This window comes from Cervus canadensis, chromosome 2, assembly GCF_019320065.1.
Source record: "Cervus canadensis isolate Bull #8, Minnesota chromosome 2, ASM1932006v1, whole genome shotgun sequence".
In the NCBI taxonomy this organism is placed as follows: domain Eukaryota; kingdom Metazoa; phylum Chordata; class Mammalia; order Artiodactyla; family Cervidae; genus Cervus; species Cervus canadensis.
In genome coordinates this window covers 14027879-14048815 of record NC_057387.1, presented here as the reverse complement: position 1 = coordinate 14048815, position 20937 = coordinate 14027879, and the positions used below count along the sequence as shown (strand labels likewise).

At 45.9% G+C, this 20937-nt stretch overlaps 1 protein-coding gene across 3 annotated transcripts; it reads left to right on the top strand.

The window, feature by feature from the left end:
• The first annotated feature begins 927 nt into the window (after positions 1–927).
• On the top strand, positions 928–20525 carry SYT11 (synaptotagmin 11). Of its 3 annotated transcripts, none has more exons than XM_043454303.1 (4): positions 928–1421; positions 7625–8451; positions 16521–16641; positions 17216–20525. In XM_043454303.1, the coding sequence occupies exons 1-4, from the start codon at positions 1388–1390 to the stop codon at positions 17524–17526; spliced, it is 1293 nt and encodes a 430-aa protein (XP_043310238.1). In that variant the 5' UTR covers positions 928–1387; the 3' UTR covers positions 17527–20525. The 3 variants fall into 3 exon arrangements, with proteins under 3 accessions (XP_043310238.1, XP_043310232.1, XP_043310247.1); XM_043454297.1 differs by having other exon boundaries at positions 974–1421; positions 16521–16644; XM_043454312.1 differs by lacking the exon at positions 928–1421 and adding an exon at positions 1428–1771 and having other exon boundaries at positions 16521–16644.
• Positions 20526–20937: the final 412 nt, after the last annotated feature.

The following is a 20937-nucleotide window of genomic DNA, read 5'->3' as shown; positions in this document are numbered from 1 at the left end:
CAGATGAACCACCAACATTTATATATTTAAGTAATTTATTTGACTTGATTTTGTCTGTAAACAGAATCTACAAAATAAAAGGATCCACAGCTCAAAATGGTGAAGTTGATATAATCATGGAGATAACCGCCAGCAGTCTGACTCTAATGTGAATCACACTAACTCTTCCATTCCAAAGATGTCTCTAGAAGCTTGGCTTTTCATTTGTGTCCTGCTTTCTGAAACTACACAATACACAGACCTGTTGGTTTGCTATCTCTTTCTCATCTAAGCTGTTCTATGCATTTGAAGCTTTTAGAAGAGAAATGTCCAACACCGATTAATTATTGGCAACCTTCATTAGTTTTTAAAAGAAAAAAGCTTCAATTTACACATCACAGAATCCCTCCTACTTATTGTTGTTCTTCAGTTGCTAAGTCGTGTCCGACTCTTTGCGACCCCATGAACTGCAGCACGCCAGGCTTCTCTGTCCTTCCCTATCTTCCTGAGTTTGCTCAAACTCATGTCCAGTGAGACAGTGATGCCATCAACTATCTCATTCTCTGTCGCCCCCTTCTCCTCTTGCCCTCAATCTTTAACAGCATCAGGGTCTTTTCCAATGAGTCAGCTCTTCCCTGGGTCTCCCGCGTTGCAGGCAGATTCTTTACCGTCTGAGCCACCGAAGAGGTTTTACTTATACAATTCAATTATTTTCAGTAAACTTTCAGGGTTGTGCAACCGTCACCAGGTTTGGTCTTCAATCAGAGCTTCTGAAGTTTAAGAAAGTTTCCATAATAATATTTAGTGGTCTCAGAAATGCAAAACAATAATGGTAATTGATACTGAAAAGCAGGCAATATATAATTTTATTTTTTCAAAATCCTACCTCCCTGTCGCCCAGAACATTCTGCTGCTATATTAAGCCTGGGGAATCGGAATCACAAGAGCTAAAGAATCTTATACAACTTCTCCTTAGTCAGGCATCGGGGTTTTCGCTTTACAGACCCACAAGCCCATCAGTAGGCGGGGTCTCATTCTCTTGAAAATTCGGCAACGGGAGGGGTCCCCTCCCAGGGATCTTCCGGAAAGGGGCGGGGCTTGCCTTCCGGAACTTTTCGGACAGAGGCGGAGTCTTCTGCCGAGGGCCGTTCGGAGGAAGGCGGGGCCTACCTCGCATCAGGACCAGTCTGGCTGCACCTGCATCCTTAGCTCAGAGCATCCCTGGAGCATCTTAAGAGGCGACCGCAGCTGTCAACCAGGGACCAGACCGTCGCAGGAGGCATCCACCAGATACCTTCCCCCTCCCCTGACCTAGCTCTCTGCAGAGGCGGCCTCCGGTACTTACCGGAGGTCCCAGACTTGTCTGACCATTGCAAAAGCATTTATAGCAATAGCCTCTGATTACGACATGGCTGAGATCACCAACATCCGACCTAGCTTTGGTAAGTAGAAATCTGGCAAACTAAGCCTGGGGTAGGTGAAACCGTTGCCAAGCCAAGGGAGCTCAGCGGCTGGGCAGAGCGTGCAGCCCAGATCAAGGCCTTCAAGTGCCAGTCCCTCTAGAATCGGGCCTGTGGTGGTGGGTAGAATCGGGCCTACGGTGGTGGTATCGCGGGCAGTGGACAGCGTCCGAACCTGAGCCATGGGCTGCAGGACCTGAGCAGGCCGGAGTCACACCGAGGGTGGGGACGTCCGGGATGCGAAAACCTTGGATGGTGCACAGTCAGTGCCGCTGGAGGTGGGAAACAGAGAGCCTGCGAAGGACGTGCATCCCTCCTTCGGGGGAGGAGAGGTGAGGCAGGCCGAGCCCTCCCCCTTGGGGCACGCAGGGCGGTGCCCCTTCCTCCCCCTCCCACTCCTCAGGGCTGCGGGGGAGGGAGGTGGCAAGGGGGATGGGGCATCAAGATGGCAGCTTGGAGACCGTGGGCTGTGTGGCAGGCAGCCAGGGGAGGCGGCGGCCTCTGGGGAAAGAGGGGTGCGGGGGTGGAGAGCAAAAAGGAAGCCACTCCTGAGGCCGGTCAGCTGGATGCTGGCGCTGGGAGGAAACGTGAGCCCTGCCGTGTCTGTTCTGCATCGTAATGGTGGGGTCCGTCCGAAGCTACCAAATGGCGCTTGGCGCTGCTGGGCTGGGGGATGACGTGATGTCTATTTCTGGGCCTCCTGGCAGCGCCTAGGCTCTTCTTCTCAGGCCTTTGTTCCCTGTTTCCCTGGGCTGGCTTTTCAAAAAGGGGGACTCACCCGCGCTGGTGCTGGCGGGGGCCCGATCCGGGCCGGAGGGGGAGGGGCGCAAGAGGCCGAGCCCGGGGGAGGCCGCTTTGTGTACCAGAGAAAGCATTACGTCATCTCGAGCGGCTGGTCCCAGACCCAACCCTACAGGCTCCAAGATCAGTTACACTCCCTGGAGCAGAGAGTGGGGTGGAAAATAGGGAAGCAGATGGGAAAGAAAAGCTCGAGATGCAAGTTTTTCCTCTGGGGGATTCCTCCAAAATGTGCTGAGATAGCAAACTTCCTGTGCTGTTTTCCTGGCCCCCAAAGAAAAATGAATTGCCCTGCTTCTGCCTAAGTCCTATCCCAGTTTGGATGGGAGAAGCTGGTGAGAGTTGCTGTCAGCCTTGGGTTCCTTCAGTTCCTTTAAGAGACTATGTCTCAGACAATCCAGAAGGTTTAAGCATCCAGACTCCAGTGTTTAGGGTGGGGTCACATCCAACTAGGAAATGGCTTTTCTCACTCCCTACTAGAAGGTTTATGGAAATTAACAGAACCCAGCCTGCTCTATCCCTTCAATGTCAGGAAGAAGACATCAGATCAGAGAAAGTATACAGACAACAGATCACACCCATTTACTACTGGTTCACACTGATTCCCCAAGGATAAATCTTGATTATATTTTTCTTCCACTTCATCTTCTGCATTTTTATTATTTGAGTCCTAAATTTCCAAAATTGATGTCCCTTTTCCGATCACATGAGTACTCCGTGATTTTCTTCTTGCTCTTTCTTTTTCTTCTTATGCCTCCTTTCCATTATATTCTTTTCTCTAATTGCAGCTCCAGATTCCTTGAAAATCAGTTGTCCACAACCAGTTGTTGTAGAGCATAATATAGTGATGTCATTTAGAGGAAATATTAGTGGACAAAAGAAAAGAAATTATATCAGCCTTTTACATACTAAAAGACTTATAAATACCCTCCAGTGTATTCATTATTTTATATGTATATAAAATATATATATATATATATATATATTTGCTAGATGAGGAGACCAAGGCTAAGGGAGACAAAGTCAAACTAGTTAGGCTAGTGTTAGGATTTAAACCAATTTCCAGTTGATGGCAAAATTCACTCTTATTTCACTGTGTCACGCTGGCCTACTTGACCAGGAAAGGCTATTTTTGCAAAGGAAGTGTCAATAAGCATGTCTGGTCAGAGGCTGAGAGAGCTGGACAAACCCAGATGTGTCTTATAGATTGTCAGATCCATATGGAAGGTCTCTGCCGAGAACTCCCTGTAGAACTTCTGACTTTTTTCACATCTCATAGAGTACTTCATTTCAAACTCCATAGCCCTTGTGAGATATTCCAAGCCAACACTCAATTAATTATCTTTGATCTCGGAGGACAAAAGGAGCAAGCAGCACAGGTCACTGCAATTTACAACTACTTGAAAACACTCACTTCAGCTTTTAGTTCTAACTTACTTTTCCCACTAAGCTTTTGACTAAAACTAGACAGAGGGTCCTGAGTTTCAACATCTCTGATTTTTCTAGTTTACTGCCTTGGGTGTAGGGGAGAGACGTAGGGATTAACAGATACTAAAATGAAGAAGAAAGTAGAGCAAAGGTGGGAAAGGAAGGGAAGTTGGAGGCATTGTGTTGTTTCTCAGTCGCTCAGTCATGTCCAGCTCTTTGCGACCCCATGGACTGAAGCACGCCAGGCTTCCTTGTCCTTTCTATCTCCTGGAGTTTGCTCAGATTCACGTCCATTGTGTCGGTGATGCTATCTAACCATTCATCTGTCTGTCTCTTTTTCCTTCTCTACCCTCCTGAAAGATAAGCATCCTTCATCTTCTCTTTTACTGATCCACTGCTTTCTAGCAGTAAAAGTTGAGGCATAGTAAGCAGCAGTGGGATCTCTCAAGATCATAGAGTAAATTTATGGTAGAGCCAAAAGGATCACTCAGATGTCTCTCAACCCTGACCTTTAGACTCCCTTTCAAATCATTCTCAAAAATATACTTGTCCTGGTAGTTTCTTGCTTTTCTCTTCTTGTAGAGATAATATTCAGTGTTATGAATCAGTAGCAAACAGTTTTCAGGAAAGTCTCTCATAGGTGAATGGAGAGCCAATTTTTCAGATTGTGCCCATGCTGATTTATAGTTGAACCCAGTCAATTGTTCAAGCAAATATTTACTGAGCTCCTGTTAGATGCAAGAGACTCAGGGATTCAAAGCTAAATAGACTGTAATTTCTGCCTTCTCTTAAGGAGCTTACAGTCAAGGCTGCTCCCATTATGTGAAACCTCTGCCTAACAGTTTTTATTTCACCTGATATTCTGAAAATAAATGCTATTATTATTCAGTACGGCCATGGACACAGTCACCTTGATATACTTTTTGTTAAATGGATTTAGTCATCGATATTATTTCAAAATGTAACCACTTCTTTTCTTACCTGGTCCCAACATTCATAGAACTTTGAATGTTTGAGGCAGAGAGAATTTCAGAGATGTTGATTCCAATCCTTGTTAAGAAAATTCCTTTTAGAATATATCTGACCAAGGTGATCCAGTCTCTGAAAATCTTCAGAGAGTCACTGCCTCTGGAAACAATCTGGGCCATCGAGAGGCAGTTCTAACAATAATTCAGTTCTTTCAATTTATCTGTCTTCTTGTAGCCTGTATGCATTGTTATCAGACCTGCCCTCCAAAGTAAAATCAGATCAGACCTTCTTCCAGCAAAGTACCTTAAGTAATTAAAGAAAGTTGTTATTTCCAGACCCTTCAGCTTCAGTTCCTTAAGTTTCTCCTCATTTAATATGGTTTCTAGGTCCTCTTCTATCCTGCTTATCCATAATGTAGAGACATTCTGGTGTCAGATAAACCAGGGTTTAAATCTCATCACTGTCATTTGCCTCTATGTGGTCTAGGGTAGATTTGAATCCCCAGCTTCCTCAGTTGTAAAACTGGGCTATTAATGGGACCTATTCAGTGAGTTATTTGAGTCAGATTGAGGAAGCTCTAACACAGTGTCTGGCAGGGGTATCATACTGGCACACAAAAACAGCAATTTTTATTCTTGTCAGAAATAGATAGAGTACTTCATATGTGTCATGAGCAGAGCAGATGAAATTTTACTGCCCCTCTGTTATCTAAACATTGTACTGATAGTATGTCAGCCTAGGTATACTCCAAGCTTGTCATCACTTAAACTACTAAGTTGTTTCTACTCAGATTTGTCAAGTAAGGTCTCCTATTTCCTATCAATAGGTTTTGAAGGCTAAATAGAATTTTACATTTATCCCTGTTATATGTAGTCATATTGACCTCATCCTCTTTCTCCAATCTGTGGAAACTGGGGTGGTTTTTTTTTTCATTTTTTTATTGAGGTATCATTGATTTATAATGTTGTATTAGTTTCTTATGTACAGCAATAATTTAATTATATATATGTGTGTGTGTGTGTGTATATATTCTTTTTCATTATGGTTTATTACAGGATATTGAACATAGTTTCCTGTGCTATACAGTAGAACCTTGCTGTTTATCTATTTCTTAAATAGTAGTTTGTTATCTATTATTCCCAAACTCCTAAAGTGGAAGCTGTTTTGAATTCACAAACTCATTTGTTCACTGAACACTTACTATGTACCACGTGGTTCTAGGACCTGGGACTGTAGCAGTGAACAAAACAGCCAGTCACTATTCTTATTAAATTACCTAGTAAGAGAAGACTGACAAGTAAATATATGCCAGAGGTAATAAGTGCTACAAAGATAAATAAATCAGAGTAGTGGGGATACTATCTTACTTGGAACAGACAGGAAATGTTTTCTGATAAAATGAGGTTTGAACAAAAGCCTGCAGTGAGTGAGGCAGCAGGCCAGGCACATGCCTGATAGAAGGACGTTCTAGGAAAAATCTAGAATATGCAACAATCACATTTATTTCCTTAGTTCCTCCTGCCCTACTTGAGACTTACCCTAATGCATAGTATGGATAACTATAGGCCTTATCTAGATCTTTAAGGCCTAAGCCCAATTTAGCTTCAGTGCATTTAAGGGAGAAGAAATCCCTAAACCTAATTATCTAAGTCGGGGGCCCAATTTGTGCAGGAAAAGACAAGACTAGAGAAGGGAAGAAAAAAAACCTCTTTCTCCTTAGTTATTTGTTTACCTAACAAATATTAAGTACCTCCTAGGTGTTTTTAGTGCTGGGGATATAGAAAGGAACGAAATGAACAAAAGGCTCCCCTGTGGCTCAAAAGGTAAAGAATCCACCTGCAATTCAGAAGACTGGGTTCAACCCCAGAAGATTGGGAAGACGCCTTGGAGAAGGGCAGGGGAACCCACTCCAGTATTCTTGCCTGGAGAGTTCCATCGACAGAGAAGCCTGGTGGGTTATAGTCAGTGGGGTCACAAAGTGTTGGACATGGCTGAGTGATTCAGCACAGCACACAAACAGACAAGATCCCTGTCCTTAGGAAACTTACGTTCTAGTGAAGATAGACAATAACTAATACAGTTATATGTGAGTGTTTGTATATATTCTTGTGTATATGTGTGTGTGTGTGTGTTTGTGAGAGAACTCATGTCATGTCATTTAGAGAAAATTAAGCGGAGCCAGAAGGGTAGGTCTCAAGGGTGGAAAAGGTTACATTTTTAAATAGGGTGGTCAGGGAAGACCTTACTAGGAAGGTGACAAGGTCTGACATGTTCCATGGTCCCTATCTCTTCCTATTTAAAATACTTGTGTTTTATTTTTAAATATTTGTATTTTACCTTAAAATACAAGTATTTTAAATACCTGGGAGCTGAAATTTGAAACATATTTCAAATAAGGACTTAGGCCCACAGTTCTGCTTCTTACCACTCACCTACTTCTATCACCCTTGGGCACCCTACCAAAACCATCCAAAGTCAATTCCACATCCTCCCACCCTACCTATCCGCACAAACCCACTGTGGCAAACCCTGTGCTGGATGCTGTGGAATATCCTCCTGAAACCAGACACAGCTCATGCCCTTGTGGAACAGTTGAGGTGAATGGTTCCTATGTAGAAGGGTGACCTATAACACTTACAGGGCCACTTTATGTGAAACACAAATCAATATGAGCAAACCAAGTCCATAAGTGCAGAGGCAAGGCCAAGAAAAGAACAGGCAGTCAGGTGGGGCACTGCAGGGGAGGCTTTCTAGAGAAGATAAGTATTTCATCCAGGTTGGTGGAAAGAAAGAGCCATGGATGGGTTGGAGGGATGGGTGAGGGCATCTCTAAGAGAGGGGAGAAGTTCATAAGCCTGGATGAGCAAGTTTTGCCTTGAAGAAGGGTAGGTTGCAGATTAGCTTGGCTCCAGCCAGAGGCACCATGCAGGGGTGCTCTGGCAGAGGCTGAGGTCCACCCGCCTTGACACATCTCTGGTCTCCACTTTCAGATGTGTCACCGGTGGTCGCCGGCCTTATCGGGGCCTCTGTGCTGGTGGTGTGTGTCTCCGTGACCGTCTTTGTCTGGACGTGCTGCCACCAGCAGGCAGAGAAGAAGCACAAGAACCCACCATACAAGTTCATTCACATGCTCAAAGGCATCAGCATATACCCAGAAACCCTCAGCAACAAGAAGAAAATCATCAAAGTGCGGAGAGACAAAGATGGCCCCGGGAGGGAAGGTGGACGTGGGAACCTGTTGGTAGATGCAGCAGAGGCTGGCCTGCTGGGCCAAGACAAGAGTCCTAAGGGACCTAGCTCTGGATCTTGTGTAGACCAATTACCCATCAAAGTGGACTATGGGGAAGAACTGAGGAGCCCCATTGCAAGCCTGACCCCCGGGGAGAGCAAAACCACGTCTCCATCCTCTCCAGAGGAGGATGTCATGCTCGGATCCCTCACCTTCTCAGTGGACTATAACTTCCCGAAAAAAGCCCTGGTGGTGACAATCCAGGAGGCTCATGGGCTGCCCGTGATGGACGACCAGACCCAGGGCTCTGACCCCTACATCAAAATGACCATCCTTCCCGACAAACGGCATCGGGTGAAGACCAGGGTGCTGCGGAAGACCCTGGACCCTGTGTTTGATGAAACCTTCACCTTCTATGGCATCCCGTACAGCCAGCTGCAAGACCTGGTCCTGCACTTCCTCGTCCTCAGCTTTGACCGCTTCTCCCGGGATGACATCATTGGGGAGGTCATGGTGCCGCTGGCAGGGGTGGACCCCAGCACGGGCAAGGTACAGCTGACCAGGGACATCATCAAAAGGAACATCCAGGTGAGGAGGAGGAGTTGTTGGGGAGGGATGGTAGGTTGGGGGAGAGAAGGGGATGAATGGGAGGGAGAAGTGGGATGGATGGCAAGGACGGGCTGTAGAGAGGAAGCTCTTGGATGTCAAGACTGAGCAGTGGTCAAAGTAAGACAGAGAGCCTGGCAGGTTAGGCCTCCTCCAAGAAGCAACTTCCTGAAGAGAAAAGGGCGAACGCCTTCTGCAATTGCTTTTAGTGGTTGACGTCCTGATGCTGCATCCAGCTTGCTTGGAGCAGTCTGACCCTCCAGTCCTAGACCTCATCATTTCAGGCAAATGGGAGCCAATTTCTTCTCCAAAATGTGTGATCTTCCTCTTGTGAACTTATTCCTTACAACTGAGAAACTATGGAAATAGTTCAGTAATTTTTCCCTCAGCTTCCCCTTCCCAGCCCAAACCTAGAGATATAAGTAAGCTTGCATCTGTGTGACTTTTAACAACTGTTTTATAAATGCAACTTCATCAACTGCTTTGGCTTTCCCTGGTATTGCTAGTGGTAAAGAACCCACCTACCAGTGCAGGAGATGTAAGAGACACGGGTTCGATCCCTGGGTCAGGAAGAGCCCCTGGAGGAGGAAATGGCTACCCACTCCAGTATTCTTGCCTGGAAAATCCCATGGACAGAAGAGCCTGGGGGGTCCCAGGCCATGGAGTCGCAAAGAGTCAGACATGACTGAAACAACTTAGCATTCATAGCATACAGCCGCTTTACCTTTCAGGCCCCTTACGCAGGCTGAAACCTTTGCCACAGACACTTCTCTCCCCGTTCCTCCTCTCATCCCTGTTTGCATTAAGAGGGGCATGAGGGCCCTCCATCTGCCTTCTCTCCACTGGGCTCGCATTGATTCTTGAATTCTCTCAGGGATGCAAGAATTTGTGCTCCCAGTCACACTAGTTCATTCATTTCATTCTCAACTGGGGAGGCAATGCAGTTCTGTGGTTTGGCAGGAGGGCTCTTATCTGACTGCCTAGCTTCACCTCCAGCTCACCACTTTCCAGGGGTATGATGTAAGTGAGTTACTTAACTCTTCTCAACCATTATTTCCCCATCTGTAAAATGGAACTGATAATATTGCCTTCCTTATGGGTTATGAGGATCAAATGGAATAATATACCTGGCATCTTATTGCCTTCATGTAGCTTTTACTTAGTGGAGGAGAAAGACAAAAAAGAAATCTTGGCATTTATCGTATAGTGAGTGTGCTATGAAAGAGGTTGTTAAAATTTTACACTTAAGAGTTTCATTCCTTTTTCAGGATTTAACATAAGGAATTGATAGCAAGGACTTTGGGGCTTCCCTGGTAGCTCAGCTCGTAAAGAATCTGCCTGCAATGCAGGAGACCCCGGTACAATTTTGGGGTTGAAAAGTTCCCCTGGAGAAGGGATAGGCTACCCACTCCAGTATTCTTGGGCTTCCCTGGTAGCTCAGATGGTAAAGAATCCACCTGCAATGCGGGTGACCTGTGTTCAATCCCTGGGTTGGGAAGATCCTTTGGAGGAAGGCAGAGCAACCCACTCCAGTATTCTTGCCTAGAGAATCCTATGGACAAAGGAGCCTGGCAGGCTACAGTCCGTGGAGTCACAAAGAGTCGGACACAACTGAGAGACTAAGCATAGCACAGCAGGGACTTTGAAGTCAGACCTGAGTTTGAATCTAAATTCTACCAGCTAAGTGACCTTGGGCAAGCTGCTTAAATTCTCTAAGTCTAAAAAAAAATAAAAATTCTCTAAGTCTCTGTTTCTTATAAGGAATTAAAATGATGCATTTGCATAGTCCCTAGCCCATAGTAAACTCTCATAAATGTTAACCAGGATTATAATTATTAAAGTTTGATCCCTGGGAGAGATATGTGATTTGTAGATATTTACTTTTTTTTTTTTTTAGATATTTACATTTTGTTTTGATAAAGTAAAGGAAGACAAGGAAGGCTAGATCAGTGGAGAAGATGGTAGAAGGTTTGGAAAGGATATCAGGGTCACTGAAAACACCTGCACGTTTTCCAGAAAGAGCCCTGCCTGCAGGTACCTTCCTTCTCTGTTACTGCCTTCTCCGGCTGCAAACCCATGCTGGACTCAGTGGGGAGGCAGGAGGCTCAGGCCAGCAGGGCTGAGCGGGCAGTGAGCTCCGGGGAAGCAGGTTTGGCCGTAGCTGCAGGGCGCTGTGCCGCGCCAGGCTGGGGAGGGGAGGCAGGGAGCCCTTCCCCCGGCCCTGTGCTCTCACCATCTCTGCTGCCTGCACCATCTCTGCCTGCCCCACTGCAACCAGCCCAGTCACGCCACTGCCCAGAGAACCGCTGTTGCCGCGTGGCACGCTCAGCTCACAAGGGCCAGGAGAAGTCTGAACACTTTAGAGAATATTAGAGGTGTTTGGTCAGGGCATAAACACTGGTCCCTTGCCAGGATACAGTGAGACACCCCTGAGTCCAACACAGCAGGACTTCTCGCATCCTCTGAGGTTGGAGTCAGAAGGCCCGCACAGAAGCTGCAGCAGTGACCGGTTTCATCTCCCTGCATCCCCTCCCTTCTCCCTCCATTTCTTTTCCTCCAGATTCTACCAGCCCGCTCCCCTGACTCCTGACTCCCCATTATAGCAGCTCCAGTACCCTACCCCCTGCCTTCATTCAGCTCTCCTACCGGGCGGTTCTTCTCAGCATAGCCTTCCCTGGAGTACTAGCCTGGGTAAAGCCACCAGCTAGCTGGACACCCCCACACGGCTCATGCACTCAGCCCACGGCGGAGTGTGGAGGATGGCTGTGTGCCAGGCTGCAGCTGGGAAGACACACTGGCAAGGAGAGGGACTGATTTCGGCTGGGAACAAAACAAGCCTCAAATCCAGGACACTGGGCACGGAGCATAGACAATGGCATTTGCTAAACTGCCAGGGGCTCTTGGCGACAGCCAAGCTTCTTTCCACTTTATTAACTCCCTTCAGAAGGGATAAGCCAGGGTGGGATCCTGAGCAACACATTCCCTGGATGAGGCCCCAGACAGGACACCCAGAGCCCTGCAGCCTCCCAGGCTTCCTAAGCCTGTTTTCCCCAACCAGTGCCAGTGGGCAGGGCTATGTCTCATCCTGGGTCATGGCTGTCATCTCCCTAGTCATTTGTACCCCTGATTCCCTAGCAGTGCAGCCTCCAAATGTCCACCTTAAATCCTCCCTACTGTAGCCAATAGTCTGCTCTTTCTGTGTCTCCCCTTGGCTCATCAGCTAGAGCTGCTTTGGAAGAGTCCACACTGTAAAGAGTCTTTTCCTGATCTGGGTAGGGTATCCCTTTATAGTAATGGGATCAAAGTTTCCTGGGTGGAGACTGGTGAGAATTGCACTTCTCTAGACAATCCCCAACCCCTAACTGCACTTCCTGACCTTTAGCAGAAAATTCAGCTTTTGTCCTTTCCGCTATTGCAGTGCAATCCAGTTGAAAGAAGCCAGGACTGGTCATGATTTTTGATTCCGTCCATTTCACTGCCTAATTCTGGGTATGCAGTTACCTTCTCTGGGTCTCAGTCTCCGTCTTGGCTGGATCATGAAGGCTAATGGGGTCACTTTGGAGAGCATTCTCAGCTCTTATGAATATACAGAAAGATAAGAAGCATTAAAAATTAACACTTGACTATTAGTGAAAGAAGTTTACAGCATAAACTCCAAACCCCCAAACTCTCTGAGTTGGACTTTGGAACTGGATTTTTTTTTTCCTTTAGTGGCAGCTTTTTCCCCCTAGTATTTTATTCAAAAAGAAAGAAAGTGAATTTACATTTCCATAATACACCCCCCACAAGGAGAAGGGAAGTGATTGAGAGAGGGCTGGGGTTAAAGAAGAGACAGTGGGAAAGAAGTGATTTACAGGGTGGATAATAGAGAGTTGTTAGACTCCTCCTAATTTCTTCATGTCATTGTTTCCCAAACCATTTCCTGTCTTTCTACTGCCAGATTGGTGTTCATGACCTGGGACAGTGGTCATGGGAATGAGAGGATTCTTAAAATCTCAGATTTACAAGAGACCTTGGAGGTCATCCAGGCTAGTCAAAAGGGAGTGAAAAGAAAGAAAGAACAGGAATGTCAGTTTTCCATAAACAATAAAGAAATTTGCTATAGAAAAATAAAATCATGTACACCAAAAAAGAAAGTTGCTGTGTATGTGTATTGGAGAGAAGACAAGGAGGGATGTGGTTGAATGTTCAGGCTTTTTTTCTTTTGTTTTCTCATGGCTGTGATTTATGTGGAGGTAGCACTGAGAACTTCTAATCCCTATAAAGGTTTATTGAGGATGCATGAGTCCTCCTCTTTGCAAAGATGCTCTGGCTAGAAAAAGTCATTCCGTAGGGGCTCTGCTAATTATAAGAAATAGACTTATCCTTCGCCTAAGTATTTCCTTCAGCCTAACGTCTTCTTTAGGACCATTGCCCTTGTTCCTGTTTTCCACGGACTGAGAAAAGATCCTGCACTCTTGAGAGCAAAGCCTCCCGGCTCTGTCAGGCATGGATAAAACCCTTTCTCCCCCTTGTCCCTCTGCTCGCCCACCCCCCAACAGGGTCTTTACCTCACTAGGCGAAGGGGCTGGGAAACAGTTCGCTCCCAGCCCTTGACAAAGGGCCCTTGAGAAAGAGCCATTGACAATGCCGCTTGGAATGGGAATTGGGTGGAAAGAGAAGGGGAGGCGGGAGGGGGGACTTGAAACTCTGGCCTTCAATGCAGAATAAAATGGCATTCAGGTGGTGTTGTGGCGGCAGACTTGGGCATCCCAAAGGGGCAGCTGAATGACGATGGGCATTCTGCCTATGTAAAATGGCCAAAGGTGAGAGGAGAGGGTGGGTCAGATGGAGAACAGTTGCCAGAGGAGTGATTTTAGGGGAGGAAAGGATTGTGAAGGTGACCAGAAGTTGTCCACTTTCCCAAAGAACTAGGGAAGGCACATGGGACTTGGATTAGGGTGATTATGCTGCTATAGTGGATGATTTAGGAAACAGTTTGTTTTCTTTAAACAGTTTCAAATAATCAGAAAACCTAAGTATCATCTTGTAATTGATGTTATTTTTACAAATAAACTTTATTTTTTAAATCAAAATTTCCTTTTTACCCTCCCCAACCTTCTTCTGTATATAAAATTAGATTATATTTAAAGATTGTATTAAAAAAAAAGATTGTATTTTTAATATTTAGATACCAATATTCAAGGATGGTCCTAGATGTAGATATCAAAACTAGTTAACATTTCATTATTCATGGAAATGGAGGGGAGCAGTGACCCAAATAATCCAAAAGTTCTTTCTAGATAGATCAGCACTGTTCACTGGAACTTTCTATGATGATGGAAATGTTCTATATCTGCATGTATCTAACATGATAGCCACTGGCCACTTGTGAACACTGAACACTTGAAATATGGCCAGTGTGACTGAGAAATTAACATTTTAATTTTACTTAATTTTAATGAATTAAAATTTAAATAGATACATGTAGCTACCAGCTACTGTATTGAGCAGTTTAGTTCTGAACATTTTGGAAGGTATTTTCTTTTTCCTGAGGGATTACTTTCCTGATGCCTTTGGGCTGTGACTGATAGTAAAAATGAGTGCACATTCTCTGTGTTCTGACTTATGTCAAAGGAAGCGACCCAGAAGTATACTGGTTGGCAGGAGCAACCAGCCTGTGATTTTAAACTGGCTCAGAGTGCGTCCTGTGGACATAGTCAAGAGCCGACAGTATGTTTTGGGTAAGGAAAAGATGTAGGGCTTCATCTAGCAGAGAAAACCATGAAAATCATTTCTAAAGCCTATTTTCTTTTGTACTTCAATTTCAAAAGCTAATGGCTACGTTTAAAGTTTAGTCACGTTCAGTACCCTATGAAAGACATTTCCATATGCTCCTGGTATGAAACATAGCCTCAAGAAATTTTTTAAACCAAGTGGAAATATTATCACAGTTCATTCCTTGAGGTGACGACTTATAATCAATCAAAGCATAAGCTACTAGGGTTTTTCCTTTGTTTTTCACTGATGAGCTAATTAGATCATTTACTGCTGTTCTTTCCTGAGCAAACACTAGCCTGTGAGCTTCTGGAGGGTAGGGGTGCATCTTTTCAGCCCCAGCTGCTAGCAGATTGCCTGGCACTTAATGCACAGCAAGTCGTTTTGGTGGGTATGTGGCATTTGTAAGGCTGGTGGTGAGTTTGGTCTATTTTTGTTCAATCTAAGAAGTCGAGTTGATGACCTTCCTTTGGGGCTATGAAGAGTATAAGGAATAAAATTTGATAGTGGAGGAATGGTTAGGTCTCAAAATTTTTTGTCTCAAATTTAACTTATTATGTCCTAAATTCCTCCTGTGCTGCCACATTTTGTTTTCTTTATCCCAGCCTCACCCCACTTCCTAAGAAACACAAGAAACAGTCGCTCCTCTCTTCCCTCTCCCCTATACTTACATCCAGTTAGCCGCCCCCACCCAGAAAATCCTGACAGTTCTTTCTGAAACCTGTCCCAGGTCCGTCTCCTCTGCCACAGTCCTGGTTGCAGCCCTCACCCTCTCTTCCCTAGCCTTTGGGAGCAGCCTCTTCACCAAGTTTTCTGACTTTTGTCTTTAGTTCCTTCCCCAGCTTTAACTAGAATATGATTATTAATATATTAACAACAGCAGTAACATCATGCTTACAGAAGTCGCCCCTATGCTTACAGACCTCCTCTTGGCCTGGCTGCTGCTGCTGGCTCTGCTGTTTGGTTAGCTTACTCCCCCCGCACCCCATGCCCTTCACTCCCACCTAACCCACCTCTCCAGGTTCCTGGCCCATCCCTCCTATCGGCACTCCAACATCAGGTACATTCACCGCTCCCCATTCTCTGAACATAGCCTACCCTTTCAGCCCCAGACCAGCCCTGCCACGCAGGATCTTCACTCTGCCCATTGCCTCAGTGTCTCTTTCTCACCCCCCAGCAGCTCAGCCCTGATGTCAGCTGGCAAAACCTCCCCTGCATCTCCCAGCAGCACTGAAGCATTTATTTTGGTCTCACTGTGCAGCTTGTGGGATCTTAGTCCCGTGATCAGGGATTGAACCCAGGCCCTCAATAGTGACAGCCCGGACCTAACCACTGGACCACCAGGGAATTCCAAGGCTTCTCACTCTCCTGACAAGTAAACATGTTTGTTTACATCTCTGAATCTTCTACTGCATCCTTGGGAACAATGACTGAGTCCTGTTAGCCCTGAATTCCCAGCACCTGGCATGTAATTAGTATTCAAATGTTATTTAAAATGTTCTTGGAGGACTAGAGTTTTTGTTTTGTTTTGTCTTGTTTCCAAGCTCAAAATAGAGCCTAGCATAACATTTCAAGGTGGGGAAACAAAGATATGGGCATCCAGGGCGGCCAGAGAAGACACTCTGAAGGTCACGCACTGGGGCAGGTAAAGCAGGTGTGGATATTCACCTTGTGAAATGGAGCCACAGGCTCCAGAAAGTCCAGGTACTTGCCCAGGGCCAGCTGGTGAGTAAGTGACAAAGTTAAGACTCAAATGCGAGTTTCCTATCTCCCTTCAAAACTTTATCACAAGAACCAAATGAGAGAACAGGAGAGAGTACGTGTCTCTGGTACACACTAACTTACTGAATCCTCTTCCCAGTCCTGGGAAGTTGCTACTGTTTTCATATCCATCTTACAGAAGAGGAAGCAGAAATCCAGAGAGGTCAAGTCGGGCTGACCTTGTCCCAGCTCAGACAGATAAGCAGTAGAGTCAGGATTTGAATCCAGGCCAGAGTGGCTGCAGAGTCTGTGCTGTGCTGCCTCTCCATGCAAATGATTTTATTTACTATAAGATTTTTTATTTTATTTTATTTTGGGCCACGCCATGTGGCATGCGGTATCTTAGTTCCCTGACCAGGGATCGAACCCACGCCCCCCTGCAGTGGAAGTGTGGCGTCTTAACCACCGGACCACCAGGAAGCCCCTGTTTACTCTCAGGGCTGTGAGGAGAACATCTCCTTCGCCCCGCGCGCTCTCTGTGGCGTGGCCTGCCCCCTCGGCTGGGCTTCTCACCTTCTGGTTCTCCTCCACAGAAGTGCATGAGCAGAGGCGAGCTCCAGGTGTCTCTGTCATACCAGCCTGTGGCACAGAGAATGACGGTGGTGGTCCTCAAAGCCAGACACCTGCCGAAGATGGACATCACCGGCCTCTCAGGTAGCAGCTATTTACTCCAACCCATCTCTGCCTGTCTGCCCTCCCCGCACCGCCGCCCCTTGCCTGTGATCCAGACGCCTCCCCCCGCCCACCTTTGAGGACCCCTGGCACCTCTCACCCTCTACCCGTTCCTTTCTCTGTCTACATTCTCTTCCTGATGAATGTCACCAGGGAGATGTTTGGGTAAGCAAATGGCCTCTACCTTTGGCGAGGTATTCACAGGGGTATGCACGCCAGCCTCTGTGCTCTTGCTCCAGCTGAGACTTCTCAGAAAGCCTGCAGCTTTTGGTAGTCCCTCTGCCCCCCTGAAAATGCTTCTTGGTGTCACGGCGTTTCTTCAGCCCTGACTTGAGGCAGTTTTCCTGTTCCTCGTCTGCCTGGTTTCCTTGACCCCTTGTCCAGGCGGGCAGATGTGCACACAGTCAATGTACACTTGGTGTGCAACCACCAAAGACGACACGAGGTGAGAGAGGGGACATCAAGGGGATGAACAGCAGAAGCCCCTCCTCCCTGGCATTGTATAGGAGAGGACTGTGTCATAGGCCTGTCTCCCTTTTTTCTTTGGGGGCCCCAGATCCTTATGTCAAGGTGAACGTCTACTACGGCAGAAAGCGCATTGCCAAGAAGAAAACCCACGTGAAGAAGTGCACTTTGAACCCAGTCTTCAACGAATCTTTCATCTACGACATCCCCACTGACCTCCTGCCCGACATCAGCATCGAGTTCCTGGTCATCGACTTCGACCGCACCACCAAGAACGAGGTGGTGGGCAGGCTGATCCTGGGGGCGCACAGTGTCACCGCCAGCGGTGCCGAACACTGGAGAGAGGTGTGTGAGAGCCCCCGCAAGCCCGTGGCCAAGTGGCACAGTCTGAGCGAGTACTAATCCTCTTCTCCTCGCCTCTAACCCTGGGGCCAGGCTGGGCGGGGACATGGCGGCGGGGGGGAGAGAGGACCCAGAGGAGCGGACTCAAAAACCTCATTTTAGTTGTAGAAGAAAATTTCTTACACCACAAACCCCACAGAGAACACCCCACATGACCACACCTGCAGTTCAGTTCTTAGCAATGATGATTTTTCTCCTTGGCAAGGCACTCGGAAATCCTTTTTTTTTTTTCAAATGGGGAAAAAAAGAGAGGGAAAGACCTCTACAAGTCTATATATAACAATGTAACCTTATACTTGCATGTCTAATACAAACTGAAGAAATTAGCCTAACTGCCAATATCAAGGTACAGATTTTAATCCATGAAAATTGTGTCTTGTGCCGAATTGTATTTGCTGATTACCTGAAATTGGTCTCTTTTTATTGGGCTTCTCTGGAGAGTTATTCTCACGCCCCACCTCTGTGGAAGAATCTTTCTGCTCTTGTAAAACCTCATGTTTTCATCATTCCTATCTTTTCCCCCTATTACCACTTTCATTTCTGCTCTTTGAGCTTAAGGACCAGAGGTCTGCAGTAGGCGAAGATACAGAGGTGGAATGGATAAGGCAGGGTTTGCAGGAGTATTTGAGAAATGAGGCATGTTTGCTGTCCGCGCTTCTGCTGGAAAGGGGTAAAAAGCTCTCTTTGATTAATATGTAATCAGTTACGCGAAGGCATGAGACTTTTAGGTAGAATCTGGGTTTACAAAACTAGATGACTTCTCTAGAAAGAGCTTTGGGACTTCAAATTCAGCTACAGGATAGTACCATTGACTGTATCTAGCTGATCCCAAATGCAGGTATGACGACAAGGAAAATGAGATGAGTGCCTCGCCCTTTGTAGCTGTGTTTGGAAGGATAGCCATTTGTTGGCTGATGTGTTAGGAATCGTCTGTGGTTTGAAAGGTTAGACTGGCCTTTGTTTTTCCAGAAATGCTGACCACTGAGAAGCTTTAGAGTCTTCTCAAGTAGTTTACGTGAGGTTAGTTTTACTTCGTAAGGAAAAGGACCTTCAGAAATTATTCTTTCTCCTCAAATTTTTTAATAATGGCCCTTAAAAATGACTAAATGAGTAAAATGAGCACATGACAAATTAGTAATAAAGATAACTTGGATTTTTCAGAGCATCCTTTCCCTGTAAACAAAGTGCTTAGTTCTTAGGACTCCTGAATCTCAAAGTACAATGAAGGCATGGGGAAACCACAGAGCTTAGTCCTCCATCTGCCAGTGGACAGTAGAGCTTGAGAGAGATTCAGCCTCTTTTTTAGAGTTCACGTCTCCTTATCCCTAGCCCAGCCATGTCTCTAGAGTTGAGACTTTTCAGATGGCAGAGACTTCATGGATGATAAGTAAGCCTGGATAGGCAGTAGATATTTTTGCCAGCCTGAAGAGGAACTCAGGTAAGCAGCAGCTTGAACCAAGGCCTGAAAGATTAGTAGAGACAGAAATTTCACATTCATACAAGAACATCACTATCTGACTTGCTTCTGAGAAGAGAGTTGAAAAACTGAGTCTCTATGGAGAGAGTGGTGATGTTGCCTCTGCCGTTCCATAACTCTTGTGGATTTAAAACCAATCTGTCCCCTGATCCCCCAACCCCATTCTTTTTTTTTTCTTTAACCTGGATTCTTGACAATGCAGAGCAGTTCTGAGCAGGCACAGAGCCTACTCTCTGTTCTTGTCCCTGTCATCCCCCAGCCCCCAGAATCTGACTCACAATCTCACCATCAGCTGGGTTCACATCACCGGTTTCTATCCAAGACTCCATGGAATGTAAATACTGTATCATACGTAGACAAAAATAATTTTTGTTTTCTAAAAATGCATTTTGAGATAGTTTAATGTAAATCTGACAGGAGCATTCTGAAGCCCCATTAGGAAAAATTTTAAATGGTTCCTCTTCATCGCCTTAATGTCTAAAGATCAGAGACTGCTGAGCAACCCGCTTTTGTTTCCTTCCCAGAAACAATGCGAAGCCACAGGTGGAGAGAGTGTGGACTTTGCCCTGCTGTGTGTGCCTCTGTAGCTCCTCCTGACATAAGTCTGGGAAAACAGCCTCACCCGACTCCTCTCTTACCCATCTCCTTGTAGCTTTATTCTTTGCATCTACTGAGCAGTGGGTGGAGGTGGCAGGAGAGGGACCCATAGTTCTGTAGCCTAGGAACTGCCTCTGTGTCTTTCTCAGAAAAAGGCAAAGAGGCAGACAGTACCAGGTTCCTCCCCCGTACCTCAGGCCTGATCCATTGTGCCCTTGACTCAGCCATCCCAAAGTTTCTTAGCTGACTTTGGCTTTCACATTTGTTCCTCCCAGAGCTAACTGGTAAGGGTGGAGGAGGAATGCCTACTCCTAAGAGTCAGTGGAAAGACAAGAGAGTCACATTCTAGCTTTCGCACAAGGCACTCATGATCGGGAATAGGTTAGGGAATGGTCACTTCTGATTTTCCAAGAGTCAGTCCTTCTCTGCTGTTATCTTGATTCCTTTGGGAAGACAAGAGCTTTTCTTAATAACAAAAAGTCCCTTTATGAGTTAGTCTTCCTTCAGTTCATCTCAGTGGAGCACAGCCAAGATGTACATGTTTAGGAGCGGTGCTCGGGATATGAGAACAGATAGAACTGGTTCATGGGACAGGGGCGGCTTGCTCAGGAGAGGGAACGATGCAAGTCCTTTTTCTTGGAAAGCTTTTATTATGGCCACAATAGTGACATTGCCCTCACCATGATCCTTCTCCAATGTGGTCGTCTTTCTTTACCTTGTGTCTTCTCTTGTAAAAATGAAACTCAAAAATAAAATAAACGTGTCAAATTAAAAAAAAAAGAAAAAAATCGAAAAAGCTAACATGAATTGTGTGAAACTGCATAATGCTGTAATGCTAACCTACAATATGTAATGCTATCTTGTATGTTGAATTTGTTAATGCACCACACAAGTGCGGAATAAAGACTGATTCACATTAAATAGGCCCAATGAGTTCAGCATGATTTTCTTGGAAGCTGGATGACGATGAATGATGTGAACACTCAAACTCCAATAGGTGGCACAGTGGTAAAGAATCCGCCTGCCAGTGCCAGAGACGCAAGAGAGTTGGGTTTGATCCCCGAGTCTGGAAGATCCCCCTGGAACAGGAAATGGCAACCCACTCCAATATTTTTGCTTCGAAAATTCCATGAACAGAGGAGTCTGGCGGGCTTCAGCCCGTGGGGTCGAAAAGAGTTGAACACGACTGAGCACACGTGTGTGTGCACGCACACACACGCACGCACACACACAGCATGTTTTCCAAGATATGGTCCTAGACCATCTGATTCAGAATCATCTGAGATGCTTATTAAAAGAATTTAGATTCCAGGCTCCAGACTGAGAGTCTTTTCTTT

Coding starts and splice junctions, on each gene's coding strand:
- SYT11 (XM_043454297.1), top strand. CDS start 1,388: ATGGCTGAGATCACCAACATCCGACCTAGCTTTG. Junction 8,452..16,520: donor TCATCAAAAGGAACATCCAG/GTGAGGAGGAGG, acceptor TCTCCTCCACAG/AAGTGCATGAGCAGAGGCGA. Junction 16,645..17,215: donor CATCACCGGCCTCTCAGGTA/GCAGCTATTTAC, acceptor TGGGGGCCCCAG/ATCCTTATGTCAAGGTGAAC.